The 22876-nt window shown below is 23.7% G+C and overlaps 2 protein-coding genes and 1 long non-coding RNA gene across 10 annotated transcripts in view; 1 reads left to right on the forward strand and 2 right to left on the reverse strand.

The window, feature by feature from the left end:
- Positions 1 to 22876, reverse strand: part of LOC122851540 (monocarboxylate transporter 2) — a 69479-nt gene that overhangs the window by 2046 nt on the left and 44557 nt on the right. For 4 of the 6 annotated variants that reach the window (XM_044150827.1, XM_044150829.1, XM_044150831.1 and 1 more), the window contains exon 2: positions 63 to 248. In XM_044150827.1, coding sequence (XP_044006762.1) covers positions 63 to 248 — 186 coding nt within the window. Of the gene's footprint in view, positions 1 to 62; positions 249 to 4192; positions 4366 to 4454; positions 5274 to 9134; positions 9178 to 22876 lie in introns of those variants that run through there. The other 2 variants (XM_044150830.1, XM_044150832.1) reach the window with 2 other exon arrangements.
- The window catches only part of LOC122851545, a 44037-nt gene continuing 34936 nt past the window's right edge, over positions 13776 to 22876 (forward strand). For 2 of the 3 annotated variants that reach the window (XR_006373695.1, XR_006373693.1), the window contains exon 1: positions 13776 to 13934. This is a non-coding gene — a long non-coding RNA (uncharacterized LOC122851545). Of the gene's footprint in view, positions 13935 to 19452; positions 19843 to 22876 lie in introns of those variants that run through there. The other variant, XR_006373694.1, reaches the window with a different exon arrangement.
- Positions 17156 to 18716, reverse strand: LOC122851544 (odorant receptor Or1-like). Its single transcript, XM_044150835.1, has 5 exons — positions 18355 to 18716; positions 17919 to 18278; positions 17649 to 17853; positions 17287 to 17442; positions 17156 to 17218 (listed from the first exon to the last, which is right to left on the reverse strand). The coding sequence occupies exons 1-5, from the start codon at positions 18714 to 18716 to the stop codon at positions 17156 to 17158; spliced, it is 1146 nt and encodes a 381-aa protein (XP_044006770.1).

The following is a 22876-nucleotide window of genomic DNA, read 5'->3' on the forward strand; positions in this document are numbered from 1 at the left end:
TTTTTAGTAAATACAATTGAACATAATAACATCAACTTTTTGAAAATTATTTAACAACTTACCAACAACAGTACCATAGCTAAAAAATAATTGATGAAATTGCGATGCAAAAGATGTAAATAAACATCCAAGAGCAGTTATAAGTCCTCCAAAGACTGCTGTTAATCTTGTACTTTTTCTTCGACAAAAAGCTATTGTCACTGGTGAAACCAGTAAAGCAACACCTGTTGACATTGCACCAAGCCATCCTAAGAACAAACAAAAAAATAATTCTCATTAATTACGTGCAATTAATGATGCTATTTATATAATTATAAAACAATTTAAACTTTTTATATGAGATTATTTATTATGTTGAGTGTCATAATAATTATTTTATTTTTAACTAATTATTTCATTTTTAAAAATATATTTTTGTTTATTTTATTATTATATCTATTATTATTTTAATTAAAGAAATACATTCATCAAAATTATCATGACACAAGATTGACTGGTAGTCCGTTTTTACAAAAATTTCATTTCAATTTCCTCCAAGTTTATCGATAGATGTTTGTGTATTTATATATATCCCAATCTATTTTATTTTTGTGACACTCGATTAATCAATTGGAACGTTTTCTGTTATTTTTTTTTTTTCTTTTATTACACACAAATATTATTGGTATGATAAAAAAAAGTGCATTGAATCAATTGAGATTCCTTGAAAAATAAAATTCCATCCATTCTCTTTTACGATCAATTAATTTTGATCTTGTATAAAATTTCTCTTTAAAAAAAAATCAATAGTACAAATAATTTATTGTTTTTAATAAATGATTTTTAAATCGAAATTTTTCAAGTTAATTTTATTAATTTTTAATTTAAAAATAACAACAAAAGTATATTTTTTATTGTAAAATAGTTTTGAAAAATTTTTATTACATTTATTATATTTTCACATTATCATAATTGTTTTAAAAAAGTTTTTATTGTATTTTAAAATAATATAAAAAAATATGTGATTAGTGTTATGAGTCATTTAAGTTTAACATAGTCATATGAAACTTCATTATATTGACCATTAAAGAAACTTCATATCTTTTGGAGCATCTTAAAATTTAAAAATCACGAAAATTAAACGAACCAGAACGACCTGAGAGGGCTATCAAGTGAATCTGCATATCAAATAAATAATAAAACTTGGAAAGTGATTCTTGTCAAAGTTCAAAAACTAATGATACGAGAAATATATATTTGATTAATGACAATTTTCATATAAAATTCACAGATAATAATATAAATTCAACAATGATTTCATTGATTATATATTTTTAATGATAAAAAATATTATTACAATTTTATTGATTTTGTTTTTATGATTTACGATTGAACAATTCATTCAAAAATATAACACATTACGATCTGTCTTTATCACCCTTTTATTTTATTTTTATTTTATTATATAAAAAAAAATACTCGACCCTTTTTTTGTGGTCATGATCTCGTCGATATAAAGTTATAGTGCAAGAAAAAATTCTTCTCTGAAATCGTGTTTTAGACAAAAAAGTATTTTATTGAGAGTTAAGATAGAGTCAATAAACCCCTTTTGTGTTAATGTTTTTCTTTTCGGCTTTTTTTATATATAAAAAAAAACATTTAACCATTTATTTTTTATATTATTTTATTTATTTTTTTATTTTCAAACAAAAAAAAAAAATAAATATGGTTAAGAGAAACTAGCTGAGGCTCAACTTTTGCTTCAGTTTTTTTTTTTTTTATTTCTTTTTTTCAGTAATGTAATCAATTTCTTGGTAAATATAAAATGAAACTGACTTGTTTGCGTTTGTAATTTATCATCAATCATTAAATTCAACTCATTTAAAAAACTGTTAAATAATAAGAAAAAAAAAAAATAGCTCGTCATTATGGATAACAACTTGCTCAACTAATATTTTGTTGTATGTATATATAATGACACTTTTGAAAAGTTTATTCAACGAGTTGGTAATTGTGCTTGACTCGAAACAAACTCAAGCTCTACTTGTCATCAAAATAAATAGTTGAAAAAAATAAATAAATAACTTTCTTATTTCTTATTGTAACATCCACTTTGAATAGCTTTTTTTTTATTATAATTTAATAAACTACAGTGTGTGTGTCTATTGAATTTATAAAATCATAAAACTTCATTATTGATTTTTCATTTTGTTTATCTTTATTTTATTATATCGACAATATTTAAGTTTCAATTGAGATATTAAAGTGAAAAAGTGATGTCATATTGTCTGATCTTTTAAAAGTATCATGATTAATTTCTTAAATTGGTTGCCTAGGGAAAAAGTTTAATGACTCATCATTTATATTGAAATAAAAAAAAAAAAAACAGTGTCATTGTTTGAGAAGTAAAACTATATTTGCCAAGTAAAAAACAATATTCTTGACTTTACACTTTGCAATATTCTCATGGAACTTTGAGATATATCTTGAAAATAAAAAATATTATTTTAAATTATTGTATTATTATTTATTATTTTTTTTCTTCCGGTTTTAAAAAAATGACAAAATATTGTTCATATATTTTCAATTTTTTAAACAATAAATTACACAACTTTTGCAACTTTTTTTTATTTATCCCAATTGGAGTGACAAGTTTTGTCGTTTTAAAACTTTTTTTTATCTCATAAAAATAAATATATATTTTCCTTAGAGAAGGTACTTAACTTGGTGTCATATTGAAAAATATTGTTAATTAAATATAAAAGACAAAAAATATATTTATTCAAATAATCCAAAAAAGTGGCAATAAATAAAGTAAAATCTGTATTGAATTTTTTTTTCTTTTTCATTGATTTAAAGTGCATCTGCACTGTAATCATTATGCAAATGGATATTGAGGGCGGCACGTTGTTTACAGTAAAATTGTCGATGCAATTCGCAAGTGCATATTGCTCTTGGCAATTACTGATACATTGATTTAAATTGACAGATAAGAAAACTTTCAAACCACCTTTTGTAGTAATGCAATTATTATTTAATCTTTTATCTTGTCCTAGTTAATTTAATGACAATTTTTTTTTTCTTTCTTTTCATCATTTTAATCGTAATCAATAATAATTATTATGTAATATATCTTATCTATTTTGTATTACATCATAAATTCAAAAAAAAAAAAAGGAAAATAATAATATTATCTTTGTCAATTTATAAGCTTCACAATAAATCATTTACCATGCGTAAAAATATGTGAGGAACTAAAATTTACTTTGTGACTTTTTTTTTTGGCTATCATATATAGTTGGGGTGAATCAATTGTAACTTGTTTACTATATTTCCTCTTCCTGTTTGAATGAAAATAATAAATTAAATTGCTTGCTATTATATATTATACTTTAAAATGAAAATACATATAATAAAAAAAATAAATAAATAAAATAGTAATGCGAATTTTGTGTTAAATAAATGAGCAAAAAAAAAAAAAATGATAAAAATCGGTATCAAAAGATCGGCATAGTAGACATGTTTAATGTGTATTTAAAAAACTGGTCAGATCGCGTGATTCAATAGCGAGAACCAGTCGTAATCAGAGAAAGAAAAAAAAAAAAAAAAAACACCTTTGGGGTGAATAAAAAATCAGGGTAATCTTACGATAATACGGTAAAGCCAATGAAAGTCGTTTTTTTATGAATTATTATAAATTAGTTGATCTATTCTTCTTTTTGTGTGAAAAAAAAAAAAAAATTTAATTATATATAATCAATGTAAAGATTTAAAAACTTTAATGATTTCATTTTTTTTTAAATTTTCAATTTAAATTTAACCGTAATAATATATCCAATTGTTTTTTTTTTTTTAAATAATTTAAATATGCTACTCTATGTTATCATTTTTTTTTTTTTAAACTTGGCATGATGCTCAGACCATTCAACTTGGTATTCTCATCAAAAATAGTAATTTCATTGTTGTCTTATAAAATCCTAAAGTATTTTTTGTAAAAAAAAACACAGAGAAAATGTCCAATCACATTTTTTTTTTCATTTTTTTCACCAAAAGTTAAACACCCTTGGATCATTGAACGCGTAACAAGTAAATTATCATTATTTTTTTCTTGGCAAAATGTTTGTCTTCCACTTTTTATATAAACCTTATCATCTATAATATTTTTTTATTTAAAAAAAAAAAAAGGACAATCGAGTATGTTGATTGAACATACCTACACTGATGATATTTTGTTGATATTTTTTCATAGACTCAACAAGCAAAATACCAGTAGCTCCATGAATACCAGAACTAAGTATTTGTACCATAACACTTGATATAACGACAATCCAACCCCAACCACTTTCTGGATAATAGTGTTGTTTAATAGTACACTTTGCAATATACCTAAGATATTTTTTTTTTTTTATAATCAAATTTTATATTTATATTATAATTTTAATGAAATATATATAGCCTAATTTTGCATATCATACCTTGGATCTTGTGTATCTAAAATATTTTTTTTATTACTTGTTTTAATTTCGCATATAACTTCATCGTATTCACCACAAAATGAAGCATCACCAAGTTCACCAGATGTTGCAACACCACTGTCTTCACATCCAGGAAGATGATGATCATGTTGATGAATTTCTTTCATTTTTTTTTTTTTTTTCAACAATTAAACTTGACTATTTTAAATTTATATATATATTTCTTACAAAGTTCTAATGAACATTTTCTTAGCGACACTTTTATGTCACTCAAAGTGACACTGTCAGTTGTACCAATGTGTTAAACTTTTGTGTGTGTGTGATGATAATTATAATCTCTGTGTCACTAGCTATATTTCATATATAATTGCAAATATAATTAAATTGTTTTTTAAAATATTATAATAATGGGAAAAAAATATAAAATATCAGAGTATTTTCTCTTGGAATAGACCACTCCTTATTTGAAAATGAGGCATAGTGTATAGGGAGCCCTGTTTCGACTGTCGTATAAGGCAAGAGTGACTGTTACATTTCTGTCTTTACGTATATCATTCACTTGATTGTCCATCGTTAGTAAAGTACTTGTTATACTTTTATAAACAACTTGCCGCTGATCAAAAAATTGTCCTTGCGATAGAACGTCTTAGGATGTTTTAATGAAAAAAAAAAAAAAAAGAAATTAATTATTTTTTTTCTTAAATAAATATAATCGGATTCTACGATTGATCTCGTATATACACCTGGGATTAAATGTCGAATATAATTATTATTTTTTTTTTTTTTATTAAACTGGTGGAATGTATTCTCACGTTTCTGCTGAGATTAAAAAAAAAAATTAAATAAAATAATGATAAAAATAAATATCATCAAGTATAAAAAACAGTTTGGCTCTTGACTTGAACACATAAATTTTTTTTTTTTTTCTCTTTTTTTCTTGAAGACGATTTTATAGTTTTTATTGTTGTTGTTATTTTTAATTTTTTTTATTCTCGTTCAATTGAAGTATTTTATATAGTTTGTAGAATTAAATTTGATTTTTTTTTTTGTAATTTAAGGTTTTTAGTATAATATGGTAACTTTATTCATTTAAATTATTTAATTAAATCGTAGAATTGTTATTGTTGCAGCTGGCTTGGCTATTAATTTCAATTGAAATCACGTGAACCGTGTGTTTGTATAGTCAATAAACCCAAATTTAATAAAAGTTTATTACCAATAATTATATTTTTTGTTTAATTTTACATAGAATGTAATTTTTAATTTCTTTTTTTTTTCTTTAAAACTGAATAAGAAAATGTACTAGTTGGTATTAAAACAATTAGTGATGAGAATATATGAATAATGAATTTAGAGGTGTTGATAATGATTATTTAAAAATCATTTGAAATTTTTTATTATATTTTTTTGATGATAATTAGCACACAAAATTCACATTTTTAATTTTTTTTTTTACTTTCACACGTGCATCTATAATTATCCACAAAAAGTATACCTAATTTATGTCACATGGAATTTATAAAAATTTATGCTTATTTTACCTAGTTTCACTTTGATCGTGTGTAAAAATAAATAAATAAAAAAAGCTACAAATATACAGTGAGAATAATAATGTGACAGTGCAAATGCGAGATACCGGCGCCAAGCGTTGACTGAGAGTAAAACGGTAGAATGTGCGAATGCCGCAAGCTCAGTATACGGAGGGGAAATCATGGACCAATGAAACACAATTTATACCACGTGGATTGTATATGATAGACATAATTTTTTTATATTAATTAAAGGAGTTTTTTTTTTTTTTATGTTAATTAATTTTATACGTGAATTTTACGTGAACAATTGAGTTGATATTATTTTTATTTATTAATTTAATTATTGAATTATTAATTTATCAATTTATCTATTCATTGATTAATTAAATAATTTATTAGCTTATTTATTTCTTTATTTTTCAATTGAATTAAATTATTCCTAATAACTATTGAATTATGCTTTTCTATTTTATTTTCTTTTTAAATTACAATAATGTTTAAAATAATTAAATAAATAAATGAATTTTTTTTCTATTTTTTATAATTAAAAATTTGATTTTTTCTTCGAAAATAATTTGATTTATTTTATAGCAGTTTTATTATAGCCCCCAGAAAAACACGTAATTTCTATACTAAATTTATACATACGTGGATAAATACGTTCAAACATGCGTTAATTTAAAAAATTGTTATCAAAGTTTTTAAAAATGAATATATATATAAATTTTGATAATAATAAATAAATAAATAATAATAAATTTAAAAAATAGGATTATCATAAAAATTTGTATGATAATATATTGGAAAATATATAAAGCGAGATTGTGTAGAATTTTATCAGTTATTTTAATAGTCGTTCGTTCGTTCGTTATTATAGCAGCCAATTTATAGCAAAATTTTCTACAAATTTATACGTAGAAATATATATAAATTCAGAATTGCTTTTATTATTGTACATTTTATAAAAGTGAGACTAGATTTTTAGTATTCACGTTTTTGTGATTTTTTAAAATCGATCAATCGCATTATCTGTATAAAATTCAAATATATATATTTAATGGATTTTTTTATCATGACATTTATTTATATAATAATATCATTATTATTATTATTTAGATGAAAAAATATATATATATTTTCTGAAGCTATGAAATGGAAATCTTGATAGATATCTTTTGAGGTTTTTTTTATTTTTTAGATACATTAGAAATTGCCATCCATGATTCAGTTAAAGTGCGATAAAAGCCACATAAGATGAGCATAAATATAACGTGAAAACTGCACTGGACACAGTTCAAAAGCTTTTCACAAAATCTCTCGCAAGTTTTTTTTATCTGACAGATATCCATTGTGCACAATCTGACACAAGTTTTTTTACTTAAAATTTTTTTTTTTTTCATACTTATATTGCATTTTTAAAAAAATTTAATGCTCTAATTTTTTTTTCCAACATTTAAAATTTATAATAACTTTAAAAGTTTAATAAAAAATATATAAATAAAAATTTATATTGTTTTTTAATTGTTATTCAAGATATTATATATTACTTTTTTAAATTGTATTTATATTTTAATAAAAAAGTTATTGTATTTAGTTGTTATAAAATTTCTTGGGAATGTCAATGAGACGACTGGAAAAATAAATAAGCCATCGGGTAAATTCCATAAATATATATTTATCTATATTAAAAAAAATTTTCTTTAATAAAGAAAACAATTGCCAGTGGGTATATGAAGAAAAAAAAAAAGTTGAAATGTTGATCAATCAAATGGTGATCGTAAATAACACATGGTATTAAATCCCTTACAATAATTATTTTGCTTGTTAACGATAGATAAAACTATAGTCACATTATTTTAAATGTCAACGACAGTTTATATTTAGCAATATAGATATTTATGTTGAGTATTAAATAATTCAGCGTATTTAAATTGAATATAAGTAGAAACTTTAATCAACTTTCAAAAAAAAAATAATATCTCATTAACTCAAAGCAATTAAATTCATCAAGAAATTTTTCAATCAGTTGTGAATTGAATTGTCAGTTGAATTTATAAAATTATTATTTTTCCATTAACACATTTTTAAAAATAATTCAACATTTGACAGTAAGGTATTCACATTGATATTTTTTTGAATTCCAATGTGATTGATTTATTTTCTTGTATTATTTAATCATATTTATTTTTTGTTATTTTTTTTTATTTGTAAAAAAAAAGTAACTTTGATTTTTTTAAAAAATTATTGTGGCTAGTTAAGACAGGTCTTGAAGTTATCACTTTATTTCTCTCGACGTTATAAATACTTGAATTAATTTTTTATTTATTTTTATTTTAATAGATACTTTTTAAAATTTATTTGTCAAAATAATTAAAATTGTAATATTGAATTTTCATAAAAATACACGTGTACAGATTAAAAAAAAAAAATTTATTTTTTTTACGTTGTTGATAACAACTTTTTATTCATTTTTAAAAAATAAAATCGACAAAGCTTGAGGCTTTTAAATACTACTTATTTTTTCACTCAATCTCTTGAAAAAAAAAAAAAAAATATGTACCTGTATATGTTTTTTATTTGAACATGTACATTTTGATCTTTACAATTATTTTTTTTTTTTTTGAAACGTTCGCGTGCAAATTTTTTGGACAGGTGAATATTTCAGAAATATCTGTGAGCCACCGGGGGCGTTTTGCCACCGATGAAATGAAAACAAAGTTTAAAATTAAATAATAAAAAACAAAAATTAAACGAATAAAAAAAATACCTATAATTTTTACATAAATTATAATTATAATATTGTAAAATTTTCAAGATTTTGAGTGATTCAATGATCAGTTTAATTGTATAAAAAATATAATCTTTTTTATTCATTAGGTATAAAAAAAAATAACAATATTATTTGATTAAATAATTTTTAATTTTTTAAAATAGCGAAATATTGAGAGCTTAATTATTATTGATATATAAAGTCATAAATTTCAAACATAACAATTAGAAAAAAATCAGCACTTATTTTATTCAGTTCTTGATTTAGATTTTTGAAGAATATTGTATGCCGAATACGAAGTTTTTAAAAGCTAATAATAAAAAAATTTAAAAGAACTATTAAATTGATTTTAAAAAAATAAATAATAACAATGCTTACATTTGTGAATGCAGTTAAAGACAAATTGACAATATATCCACTTGAATATTGTATTGGTCTGAGTGTACGTATCATCATCATTACTAAATTTTTTCTTGAACTTATTAATAATGATGGCCAATCGCTTTCATAAACTCCAGTAGCAATATTTGTACTCTAGGGTTGTTATTCAAAATAATAATAATTATTAATATAGTCAGATTATTGTGAAATTTTTATTCTGTCTTTATTGACAAAAGAAAATGGAGTTTAAAATTTACAATAAATTTTTAAAAATTTAAAAGTTATTTTAAAATTTTAAATTTTAAAATACATAATAATTGATAAAAATAAAGAAAAAAAAAATTTATTATTATTTTTGCAAAGTACCATATTTATATATTTATATATTAAATAAATAATTAAAATTTTATTTTTAATTTTACCTCAATATGTACGTTAGTTGACCAATTACAAAGTATATAAACTTGTGATAGCATACAAGCAAGATACAAAATTAAATTATTAAATTCTTTGCTAAATGTTTTTTCTTGTGATAAACTAAATGTACTGACACACAGCACTATTGAGCTTGCAAAATATTGAAAGAATATAGCTTTTGAAAATATAAAATTTGACAATTCAGCAAATCTAAAATAAAAACAGAATTATATTTCAAAAAAAAATCTTAATAAAAAATTACTTAAAATTTCAAACTTAACTTGAATATAGCATTATGATGTTGAATACAGTCAACTAGATAATTATTTTCATAATTTTTTTTTTGTTCATAAGTAACTATATTATGACCATGATAAATACGATATTTTAAAATTCTTAGTTGTGCACAAATTGTAGTCATTAAACCAACTACCATTGTGTCGAATGCAACACTCATAGAAGCTGCACAATAACAACCAAAATGTTGATGTATAAAAGCAATCCAATAAAATATAGGTTTCGATATGTCGAAAGGTAACCAAGCTTTATATGCTAGTGTACGTTCAGGAATATCACGAACAATTGATGCTAGTGTTAATGTAGTAGCTGTTGATTCATTCAACGTTCCATACAGAATTATTAATAACCTTTGACGAATTATAATAATATAAACATTCTAATTTAATGTCAACACGCAATAATTGTAAATGCTTACACGTTACTTACTGAATTTTATTAGAGAAATCATATTGTATTGATGATTCAAATGAGTCTCGTGATTTAAATGAACCAGTATCCAATGTATTAATCAAACGAGCTAGTAATTTTTTTTTAGATAACATATCATAAACTTTAAAACACGTTGCTGTCATTGTTATTGACATAAATGATGCTTTTGAAAATTCATCTGGATTATCCAGAGAAGTAAACATTTTAATTAACTGTGAAAGTGTAAATGTGTAAAGTGTCACTACCAATAATCCAGTATATAATTTGTAAAAAAAAAGTTTTCTCGTTGAGATTAAATTTTCAGGATACCATAAGCCCAGTAAACGAAATATCATGACATTGTATGATAATATTGACATGATAAATATAACAATACGATTTATTTATTTTCAATATAAAAAAATACGAACGGAAAACTTTAGTTTGAAATAAGATATGTTAACACCCAGGTGGTTAGTAAATGAATACGAGTTCTATATGTATTTTTTTGTATCAAGTAAAAAAAAAAAAAAAAAAACGACTTTTGTACAGTACATGCAATTTTTTTTTTGTCTCCAAGAAATTTCCTCAATATTTATCTTAATAATAGTGCAAAAAATATTCTATATACAGACGAAAACCTCCCCTATCATTTGCCTGAAGAAAATTTACCCTATCTTTAATGATAGCTTTTTTTTATTCATTGCTATGTGCAGTATCAATATTTTTCTTTTTGTAAAATCGAGTATATTTTAAATGATATGAAGACAAAATATTGCAGGAGGTAAATTTTATTGATTGAAAAAAAAAAAACACGCAACCATTTCAGTCACCCTTTGACAGTTGAAGTAGTTACTTCGTGATGATCTTCTGAGTAAATAAAATTTCTGCAGAATTAAGTCGGACATTCGATAAATCGTCAAGTTTTTTAACATTTTGAGTGATACAATTATCAATTAAGGTGTACTGAAAATATAATTTTTTTTTTGAGTAATTAAGTATGAAAAAAACAATAATTTTTGTAGGGCTTAATTATTATACACAATTAACGTCATAAATTAAAAACATAATGATTCGTTATAACATTGTTCAAAAAACAAAACATAGAAAATCAGCACTTGTTTTATTCAGTTCTCGATTTAGATTTTTGGAGAATATTGTATGCCGAATACGACGTTTTTAAAAGCTAATAATAAAAAAATTTCAAAAAGTTATTAGAATGATTTAAAATAAATGAAGATTAACAATGCTTACATTTGCGAATGCAGTTAAAGACAAATTAACAATATATCCACTTGAATATTGTATCGGCCTGAGTGTACGTATCATCATTATTACTAAATTTTTTCTTGAACCTATTAATAATGATGGCCAATCGCTTTCATAAACTCCAGTAGCAATACTTGTACTCTAGGGTTGTTGATCAAAATAATAATAATTATTAAAATATTGAGATTATTGAGAAATTTTTATTGTAATTCTAAAATATATAATAATTATTAAAAATAAAAAACGTATTATTATTTTTACAAAGTACCATAGTTATAATTATTAAATTTTTTTCGAACATATATCTGAATAAATTGTGTTCAACGGTAAACAGAAATGATATATTTAATTTTTTTTCAATAAATATTTGTTTTTTCTTCATTCATAAATAAAAATTAATAAATAATTAATATTCTATTTTTAATTTTACCTCAATATGTACGTTAGTTGACCAATTACATAGTACATAAATTTGTGATAGCATACAAGCAAGATACATAATTAAATTATTAAATTCTTTGCTAAATGTTTTTTCTTGTGATAAACTGAATGTACTCACACACAGCACTATTGAGCTTGCAAAATATTGGAAAAATATAGCTTTTGAAAATATATAGTTTGACAATTCAGCAAATCTAAAATGAAATCAAAATTATATTTAAAAAAAAAAAAAAACCTCAATAAAAGATTGTATTACTTCAAATTTTAAACTCAACTGGAATATAGCATTATGATGTTGAATACAGTCAACAAGATAATCATTTTCATAATTTTTTTTTTGTTCATAAGTAACCGTATTATAGCCGTGATGAATACGATATTTTAAAACTCTTAGTTGTGCACAAACTGAAATCATCAAACCGACCACCATTGTGTCAAATGCAACACTCATTGAAGCTGCACAATAACCACCGAAATGTTGATGTATAAAAGCAATCCAATAAAATATTGGTTTTGATTCATCAAATGGCAACCAAGCTTTATATGCTAATGCACGCTGAGGAGCATCACGAATGATTGATGCTAACGTTATTGTAGTAGCTGTTGATTCATTCAACGTTCCATACAAAAATATTAATAACCTTTGACAAATTATATTATTTTATAAAACTTTGAATTTTTCAATACACAACAATTATAAATAAATAAAATGCTTAAAAATTATGCATTTATTTTTACATACAGTACTTGCATGGTACTTACTTAATTTTATTAAAAAAATTAGATTGTATCGATGATTCAATTGAATTTCGTGATTTAAATGAACCATTATCCAATGTATTTATCAAACGAGCTAGTAATTTTTTTTTAGATAACATATCATAAACTTTAAAACACGTTGCTGTCATTGTTATTGACATAAATGATGCTTTTGAAAAATCATCTGGATTATCCAGAGAAGTAAACATTTTAATTAACTGTGAAAGTGTAAATGTGTAAAGTGTCACTACCAATAATCCAGTATATAATTTGTAAAAAAAAAGTTTTCTCGTTGTGATTGAATTTTCAGGATACCATAAGCCCAGTAAACGAAATATCATGACATTGTATGATAATATCGACATGATAAGAATAAAAATGACAATGAAAATTATTTACTTTCAAGATAAGAAAAATACGAACAGAAAACTTTAGTTTGAAAAAATATATGTTAACACTCAGGTGGTTAGTAAATGAATACGAGTTCTATATATTTTTTTGTATCTAGTAAAAAAAGAAAAAAAAAAAAATACATTTGTACAGTACATGCAATTTTTTTTTTGTCTCCAAGAAATTTCCTCAATTTATTTATATTAATAATAGTGCAAAAAAATATTCTGTTATTAAATTGGAAACCTCTGCGTACAAAAAATTCACCCTATCTTTAATGATATGGACTTTTGTAAAAGTATATATCAATTTACTTATACTGTCGAATAAGTAGTCATGCAATGCGTTTCACTTCTAAGAATTTTTTTAAAATTTTTTTTCTAATATAGACAAAAACCTCCCTTATCATTTTGCAAGAAAATTTTACTCTATCTTTAATGATAGCTTTTTTTTTATTGCCATATGCAGTTTAATTTTTTTTCTCAGGTATTCATTTTTTTTTTTTGTAATACTGTGTATGTTTTATATAACATAGAGACAAAATATTGCAAGAGGTAGATTTTATTGATTGGAAAATAAAAAACGCAACCATTTCAGTCACCCTTTGACAGTTGGAGTAGTCACTTCGTGGTGATATTGTTAATAAATATAACTTCTAAAAAGTCGGGCTAATAACAAATCTGTTTATATTAATTGAAATAAATCTAATCATTTTTTTTTGCATTTACTTTGAGTCAATAATTAAGTGCATATATAAATACAATACACTTTCATCAGTTCATTACATTATGGATTACATAATAATTTAAAAGAGTAAGTCATCCTAAAAATCTTAGCTTTTTGCTAATTATTTTCAATATACTATTATGATTAATAGCTTGAACAATATTCTTCGTAAATTAAATTATATATTAATATGTATAGTACTATCGAGTTTTTGAATTTGATTGCTGCAGAATATTATAAACTGAATAAGACATTTTTAATAGCTATAAAACAAAAATTAATAAATTAATTTTTTTCTCCATGAAAAAGAATATTAAAAAAAACTCTCACATTAGTAAATGCAATTATTGACAAATTAACAACATATCCACTTGAATATTGTATGGGTTTGAGAGCACGTACCATGGTTAATAACAAATTTTTTTTTGTATTGATTGAAAGTGATAACCAATCACACTCATAAACTCCAGTGATGATATTTTCACTCTAAAGAAGTTATACTTGAAATATTTAATACAATAGATATTTCTAAATTATCATAAATTACTGGATTCGAAGAAATTTTTTAAAAATAATTTGATTTATTAATGATAAATTTATCATTTGTAGCAATCAATTAAAATTATAAAAATTAATATATGTGGCGATCTTAGCCAAACCATTTGACGGTACCTAAATTTTTTTTTGATATGTTGTAGATTTTGTAAAAACCGTATTTTGTTCAATTTTGGGGACGTCGTTTCATGATATCTAAAAGCGCCACTTTTTTGATTTTTATGTTGAGGACGTATTGTTAAGCCTTTCAATAGAGTCACTCAATGGGAAGTATTTTCAATTTTGATTTGATTTTTGAAAAATTTTTCTCAATTTTATTTTTTATTTTTTAAATGTGATAATAAAAAAGAAATTTACTCATATAAATTCCAATTTCTTTTAGTTTTGAGAAAACCACATAACAAATCGAGTGAAAAAACCAACTATATGGTTTCTCAAAAACTGAAAGAATGGAAATTTCAATAAATTTCATTTTTATCTAAAAAAATAAAAAAAAAATAAAATTAATTTTTAAAAAATCAAAATTTCAAAAATCGAAAAAATACTTCCCATTGAAACTTAAATAAATACTTGTTTATCCTCGAATCTGTGATAAAAATTCAGCAAAAAGGGGCTTTTGAATATCATTTGATGGTGGCGCCAAAATCGAAGAAAAAAAATACGGGTTTTTTTTCAGGCCAAAATCTACAACATATCAAAAAATAAGCAAAATCGCAGAGGGTCAGGCCGCAAACCCCGTGACTTGGCTAAGAATGCCACATATATATATGAAATATTACCTCGACATGTACTTGAGTTGCCCAATAGCAAAAAATAAAAATTTGCGATAACATACAAGCAAGATACAATATTAAATTATTAAATTTTTTAGTAAATGGTACTTCTTGTGATAATTTGAATGAACTTACACACAATACTATTGAGCTTGCAAAATATTGAAAAAATATTGAATATGAAAAAGCTTCATTTGATATTTCAGCAAATCTAAAGTGTAATCAAAAATTTATTAATAAAAAATATTTTTTTTTTTTCTGATATTTAACTCAACTCATATATAGCCTTATGATGCTCAATACAATCAACCAAATAATTTTTTTCAGATTTACTTTTGTTTTCATTAGTAAATGTATTATGGCCATGATGAAGACGATATTTTAAAATTTTTAGTTGTGCACAAATGGAAATCATTAAACCAACTAGTAGCGTGTCAAATGCAACACTCATTGAACCTCCACAATAACCACCGAAATGTTGATGTATAAAAGCAATCCAATAAAATATTGGTTTTGATTCGATAAATGGTAGCCAAGCTTTGGATGGTAATTCACGTTTAGGAATATCTGTTACAATTGATGCGTAAACAATTGCAGTAGTTGTAATTGTAACTAATCCTCCATATGAAATTATTAATATCCTTTAATATAAATAATCAAGCTCATTACAATTATGTATTCATAAACAATCAAAAAAAATACTTACTTAATTTTCTGAGAAAATTGCATTTGTATTAATGATTCAACTGAATCTCGTGCTTCAAATGAACCATTCTCCAACGTGTTTATCATGTGAATTATATATTTTCTTTTTGATAATATATTATAAATTTTACAACAAACAACAATTCTCGTTATTGATAAAAATGATGCACTTGAAAATTCACTTGGATCATCAAGTGAACCACACAAACTGATAGTTTGGGAGATTGTAAGTGTATAAAATGCTGATACTAAAAAAGTTGTATAAAATTTGTAAAATAATCTTTTCCATGTGAAATTATTTTCTTTGGGATACCACAGTCCGAGCAAACGTAAAATCATCATATTGTATGATAACATAGACATGATTAAAATATCAAATATAATTTTATGTATGACGAGTGTTTCTCTTATTTTCGAGGTTGACGAAAAATCATGTTCTATATGTTCGAAATATTCTATATGTGTATCAATGTATAAGTGCCTGAAAAGCTATGAAATTTTCTCTTTTTTTTCAGCCTATCATACAGCATGCACGCAATTTTTTTTACCTCTAAAAAAATTTCCCCGATATTTATTCTAATGATAGTGCAATGAATATTCGAAAACTTCCCTTATGATTTTTTTTTGTAGAAAAAAAATCAACCCTATCTTTAATGATATAGTTTCTATCTCTTTGACGTTAGTATGAATTCACAATTTCATCGCATAACGGAAAGTGCATGAAATACGTGTCACCTCTAAGAATTTTATTTTTTATTTTTTTTCTAATATAGACAAAAACCTCCCTTATCATTTTTGTAAGAAATTTTTACCCTTTCTTTAATGATAGCCTTTTTTTTATTGACATATGCAGTATCAATTTTTTTTTCTCAGATATTTTTTTTTTTTTCGAAATATCGTGTATGTATTATATAACATGAAGATAAAATATTGCAAGAGGTAGATTTTATTGATTGGAAAATAAAACACGCAACCATTTCAGTCACCTTTTGACAGTTGGAGTAGTCACTTCGTGGTGATATTCTTAATAAATATAAATCCTGCAAAGTTAAGTCGGACATGTAACACATCCCTTTAAATCAATTGAAATAAATCAAATTATTTTTTCTCAAGCATTTACTTTTAATCAATAATTAAGTGCATTTATTAATACTATAAACTTTTACTACATTATGGACTACATCAAAGTTGAAAAGAGTAAGTCAGCTTAGTTTTTGCGAATTATTATCTATTTGATTATCAGCTTGAAAATTTTTTTTCTTGAATTAAATAATACTATCGAGTTCTTGAATTTGATTGCTGCAGGATACTATAAATTGAATAAGACATTCTTAACAGCTATAAAAAAATTAAATAAATTGTATAATAAATTTCTACGAAAAAGAATAATAAAAAAAAATGCTCACATTGGTAAATTCAGTTAAAGACAAATTAACAACATATCCACTTGAATATTGTATAGGTTTGAGAGCTCGTACCATAGTTAATATCAAATTTTTTTTTGTAGTAATAGAAAGTGATAACCACTCACAATCATAGACTCCAGTGATGATATTTTCGCTCTAAAATGATTATATTAAACATAAGTATTCATTAATACACCGGAATATCTATGATGAAACATTTTTTTCTAAATTATCACATAAATTACTGTATTTAAAAAAATAAAAAAAAAATATGACTACATCAATAATTTATAATACATTTATTATTTGTAGCAGTTAATTGAAATCATACAAATTAATATTTAATATATATAAAATATTACCTCGACTTGTACTTGAGTTGCCCAATAGCAAAACATAAATACTTGTAACAATTGGCAAATTAAATACAGTATCAAATCATTAAATTTTTTAGTAAATGGTTTTTCTTGTGATAATTGGAAAGAACTTACACACAATACTATTAAGCTTGCAAAATATTGCAAAAATATTGCATTTGAAAAAGCTTCATTTGACAATTCAGCCAATCTAAAGTGTAATAAAAATTTATTAATAGATTATTTTTTTTTTTTTTTTTTAGTATTTAACTCAACTCATAAATAGCCTTATGATGCTCAATACAATCAATTAGATATTTTTTTTCAGATTTATTTTCAATTTCATTATTATTATGGCCATGACGAAGACGATATTTTAAAATGTTTAGTTGTGCACAAAGTAAAATCATTGAACCGACTAGTACTGTGTCAAATGAAACACTTATTGAAGTTCCACAATAACCACTAAAATGTTGATATATAAAAACAATCCAATAAAATATTGGTATCGAAGTGTTGACAGGCAACCAGGCTTCAAATGCTAATTTACGTTGAGGAATATCTACCAAAATTGACACGTAAAGAAGTGCAGTAAGTGTAGTTGCACATAATGCTCCATATGTAATTATTAATAACCTTTAATATAAATAATTGAACTCTTTACAATTGTGTATTTATATACAATCAAAAAACATACTTTTTGTACACTTACTTAATTTTCCGAGAAAATTTAGTTTGAATTGATAATTCAACTGAATCTCGTGCTTTGAATGACCCAGTCTCCAATGTGTTTATGATATGAATTATATATTTTCTTTTTGATAATATATTATACATTTTATAACAAACAAGAATTCTCGTTATTGTTATAAATGATGCACCTGAAAACTCCTTTGCATCATCTAGTGAACCAAACAAAATAATAATTTGTGAAATTGCGTTTGTGTAATATATTGATACAATCAAAGTTGTATAAAATATGTAGAATATTTTTTTCCATGCGGAATTGTTATCTTCAGGATACCACATTCCTAGTAAACGAAAAATCATGATATTGTATGAAAACACAGACATGATTATAATATCAAATATAGTTTCACGTATGACAATTGACAAGTGTTTTTTTATTTTTGAGATATTCAGTTGGCGATAAATTTTGTTCTATATGTTCGAACGTTGTTGTATAGATGTAAGTGTTTGAGAAGCTATACGAAATTTTTTTTTGTTAAGCCTTAGTTTAACAAAGTATCTTATTGCATGCACGCAATTCTTTTTTTTTTCTCTGAAATAAATTTTCCTGATACTTATTTTAATGTCAGTGCAAAGAATATTCGAAAACCTTTCTTATGATTTTTTTTGTAAAAAAAAATCAACCCTATCTATAATGATATAGTTTCTATTTTTTTGACTTTAGTATCAATTTACTTATACTTTCGTACAATGTCATCGAATAACTAAGAGTCCATGCAATTTTTTTTACCTCTATGAAATTTTTTCTTTTTTTTATTTTAATGACAGTGTAAAGAATATTCGAAAAAGTAAAACTTTATGCAATTTTTTTTACCTCTAAGAAATTTTTTCTCTTTTCACTTTAATGACAGTGTAACGAATATTTGGATATCGACAGAAAACCTCCCCTACCATTTTTGTAGCAAAAATTCACCCCATCCCTAATGATAGACTCTTTTTTTTTTTTATTTCAATGTAGATACATTTTGTTTCAAATGTATCAATTTTTTTATACTTTTGTAAGGAAAAAATTTTATCGATTGAATGAAACACACGCAACTTATTGCAGTCATCCGTCGACAGTTGAGGTAGTCACTTCGTGACAATATTTCATAGTTGTGTTGTAAAGTCAGACATATCAAACAAATTGAATATTTTTTTTTTTCGAGATGTTTGATACATATTCAAATATTTTTCTATATTAGTAGCATTTGAATTTACCATAACTTCGACCCAGTGGAGAGATTACAATATTATCTGCAAATGCAGAAATCTCTAATTTCGAATACGTCTGCTGATCAGCAAAAATATATCTTTTATCTTGCTCAAGTTTCATCGGAAAAGTAGATCTTTTAACAATTATATCATTTTTTTTCAAGCATTTACTTTGAGAGAATAATTAAGTGCATATATAAATACAATACAATTTTATCAGTTTATTATATTATGGATCACATCAAATCTTAAAAGAGTAAGTTTGCAAATTATTATTAATACTTTTTCGATTATTTTTCTAAATTGAATAGTATATACTATCGACTGTTTGTGTTTGATTGCTGCAGAATATTATAAATTGAATAAGACATTTTTAATAGCTATAAAAAACAATAAATAAATAGCATAATGAATTTCTATGAAAAAGAATAATAAAAAAAATGCTCACATTGGTAAATTCAGTTAATGACAAATTAACGACGTATCCACTTGAGTATTGTATAGGTTTAAGAGCACGTACCATCGTTAATAACAAACTTTTTTTTGTTTTAATTGAAAATGATAACCAATCACATTCATAAACTCCAGTGATGATATTTTCACTCTATATAGAATGGCTTAGAGTTAGTTTTACACATTGAAAGGGTACACAATGATTATTTACACATTATTTGTACACAGTAAATTTATACACATTTTTATTTTACACAATCTTTTTGTACACCAAATAGTTTTACACAATTAATTTTACACATAATAATTTTACACATAATAATTTACACTAAATAGTTTTACACATAGTCATTTACACTAAATATTTGACACATAAATATTTTATACATTTAATTTCACATATAAATATTTTACACATAAATATTTATGTGTAAAATATTTGGTAAAAATTATTATGTGTAAAATATTTATATGTAAAATTAAATCTATAAAATATTTATGTGTATAAATTTACTGTGTACATACAAATAATGTGTAAATAATCTGAGCCTATAGAATAGTCATATTAAACTCAAAGCATTTATTAATACACCGAAATATTTATGACAAAAAAAGTTTCTAAAATATCATAAATTACTGTATTATGAAAATTTTTTGAAAATGATTTTATCAATAATTTATAATACATTCATTATTTGTAGCAATTAATTGAAACTATACAAATTAATATATATAAAATATTACCTCGACCTGAACTTGAGTTGCCCAATAGCACAAAATAAATATTTGTAATAACATACAAATTAAATACATCATCAAATTATTAAATTTTTTAGTAAATGGCTCTTCTTGTGATAATGCGAATGTACTTACACACAGTACTATTGAGCTTGCAAAATATTGAAAAAATATTGAATATGAAAAAGCTTCATTCGACATTTCAGCAAATCTAAAGTGTAATCAAAAAAATTTATTAATGAAAAATATTTTCTTTCTTTCTAATATTTAACTCAACTCATATATAGCCTTATGATGCTCTATAAAATCAACCAAATAATTTTTTTCAGATTGATTTTTAATTTCATTAGTAAGTGTATTATGGCCATGATGAAGACGATATTTTAAAATTTTTAGCTGTGCACAAATGGAAATCATGAAACCAACTAGTAGTGTGTCAAATGCAATATTCATTGAAGCTCCACAATAGCCACTGAAATGTTGATGTATAAAAGCAATCCAATAAAATATTGGTTTCGATATGTCGAAAGGTAACCAGGCTTTATATGCTAATGTATGTTGAGGAATATCTGTCACAATTGATGCGTAAACGATTGTAGTAATTGTAATTTCAATTAATCCTCCATATAAAATTATTATTAACCTTTTATAAAAATAATTCAACTCATAACAATTATGTATTCGAATACAATCCAAAAATATACTTACTTAATTTTATAAGAAAATTGATTTTGAATTGATAATTCAACTGAATCTCGTGCTTTAAATGAACCATTTTCCAATGTGTTTATCATATGAATTATTAATTTTCTTTTTGATAATATATTATAAATTTTCCAACAAATTACTATTCTTGTTATTGATAGAAATGATGCACTTGAAAATTCATTTGGATTATCAAATGAAGAACACAAAATTATAACTTTTGAAATTGTATTTGCGTAATACATTGATACTAAAAAAGTTGTATGAAATTTGTAGAATAATCTTTTCCATGTGAAATTATTCTCTTCGGGATACCACAGTCCGAGTAAACGAAAAATCATGATATTGTATGATAACATAGACATGATTATAATGTCAAATATAATTTTACGTATGACGAGTGTTTTTTTGTTTTTAAGGTATTCAAATATGTAATGAAAAATGATGTTCTATATGTTTGGTTATTGGTGTATGAATGTGATGGAGAAGCTATGAAATTTTTTTCTTTCTGAAGCCTCAGTTGAACAAAGTATTACGTTGCATGCACGTAATTTTTTTTTTTTCTCTGAAAAAAAATTTCCTCGATACTTATTTTAATGTCAGTGCAAAGAATATTGGAAAATCTCCCCTATGATTTTCGTAGAAAAAAAATCAACCCTATCTATAATGATATAGCTTCTATTTCTTTGACTTGAGTATAAATTTACTTATATACAGTCGTACATGTCATCGAATAACTAAGAGTCCATGCAATTTTTTATACTTCGAAGAAATTTTTCTTTCTTTATTTTAATGACAGTGTAAAGACTATTCGAATAAGTAAAACTTTATGCGATTTTTTTTACCTCTAAGAAATTTTTTCTCTTTTTATTTTAATGACGATGTAACGAATATTTGGATATCGTCAGGAAACCTCCCCTATCAATTTTGTAGCAAAAATTTACCCCATCTCTAATGATAGACTTTTTTTTTTTTATTTCAATGTAGATACATTTTGTTTCAAATGTATTAACTTTCTTATACTTATGTTAGGAAAAAATTTTATCGATTGAATGAAACTTACGCAACCCATTGCAGTCATCCGTCGACAGTTGAGGTAGTCACTTCGTGACAATATTTCATAGTTGTGTTGTAAAGTCAGACATATCAAATAAATTGAATATTTTTTTTTTCGAGATGTTTGATACATATTTAAATATTTTTCTATCAATAGAATTTAAATTTATAGCCTAATTTCGACTCAGTGGAGATTACAATTTTATCTACAAATGCAGAAATATCTAGTTTTAAATTTATCTGTTGATCAGCAAAAATATATCTTTTATCTTACTAAATTTTCATCGGTAAAGTAGAGCTTTTTACAATTTTATCATACTGTGTAAAATTAAAAAAAA

Source organism: Aphidius gifuensis, linkage group LG3 (genome assembly GCF_014905175.1).
Source record: "Aphidius gifuensis isolate YNYX2018 linkage group LG3, ASM1490517v1, whole genome shotgun sequence".
NCBI classification, from domain to species: domain Eukaryota; kingdom Metazoa; phylum Arthropoda; class Insecta; order Hymenoptera; family Braconidae; genus Aphidius; species Aphidius gifuensis.

Coding starts and splice junctions, on each gene's coding strand:
- LOC122851544 (XM_044150835.1), bottom strand. CDS start 18,716: ATGTCTGTGTTTTCATACAATATCATGATTTTTCGTTTACTAGGAATG. Junction 17,854..17,918: donor CATCATAAGGCTATTTATGA/GTTGAGTTAAAT, acceptor ATTACACTTTAG/ATTGGCTGAATTGTCAAATG. Junction 17,219..17,286: donor CTTTAACTGAATTTACCAAT/GTGAGCATTTTT, acceptor ATTTTTTTATAG/CTGTTAAGAATGTCTTATTC.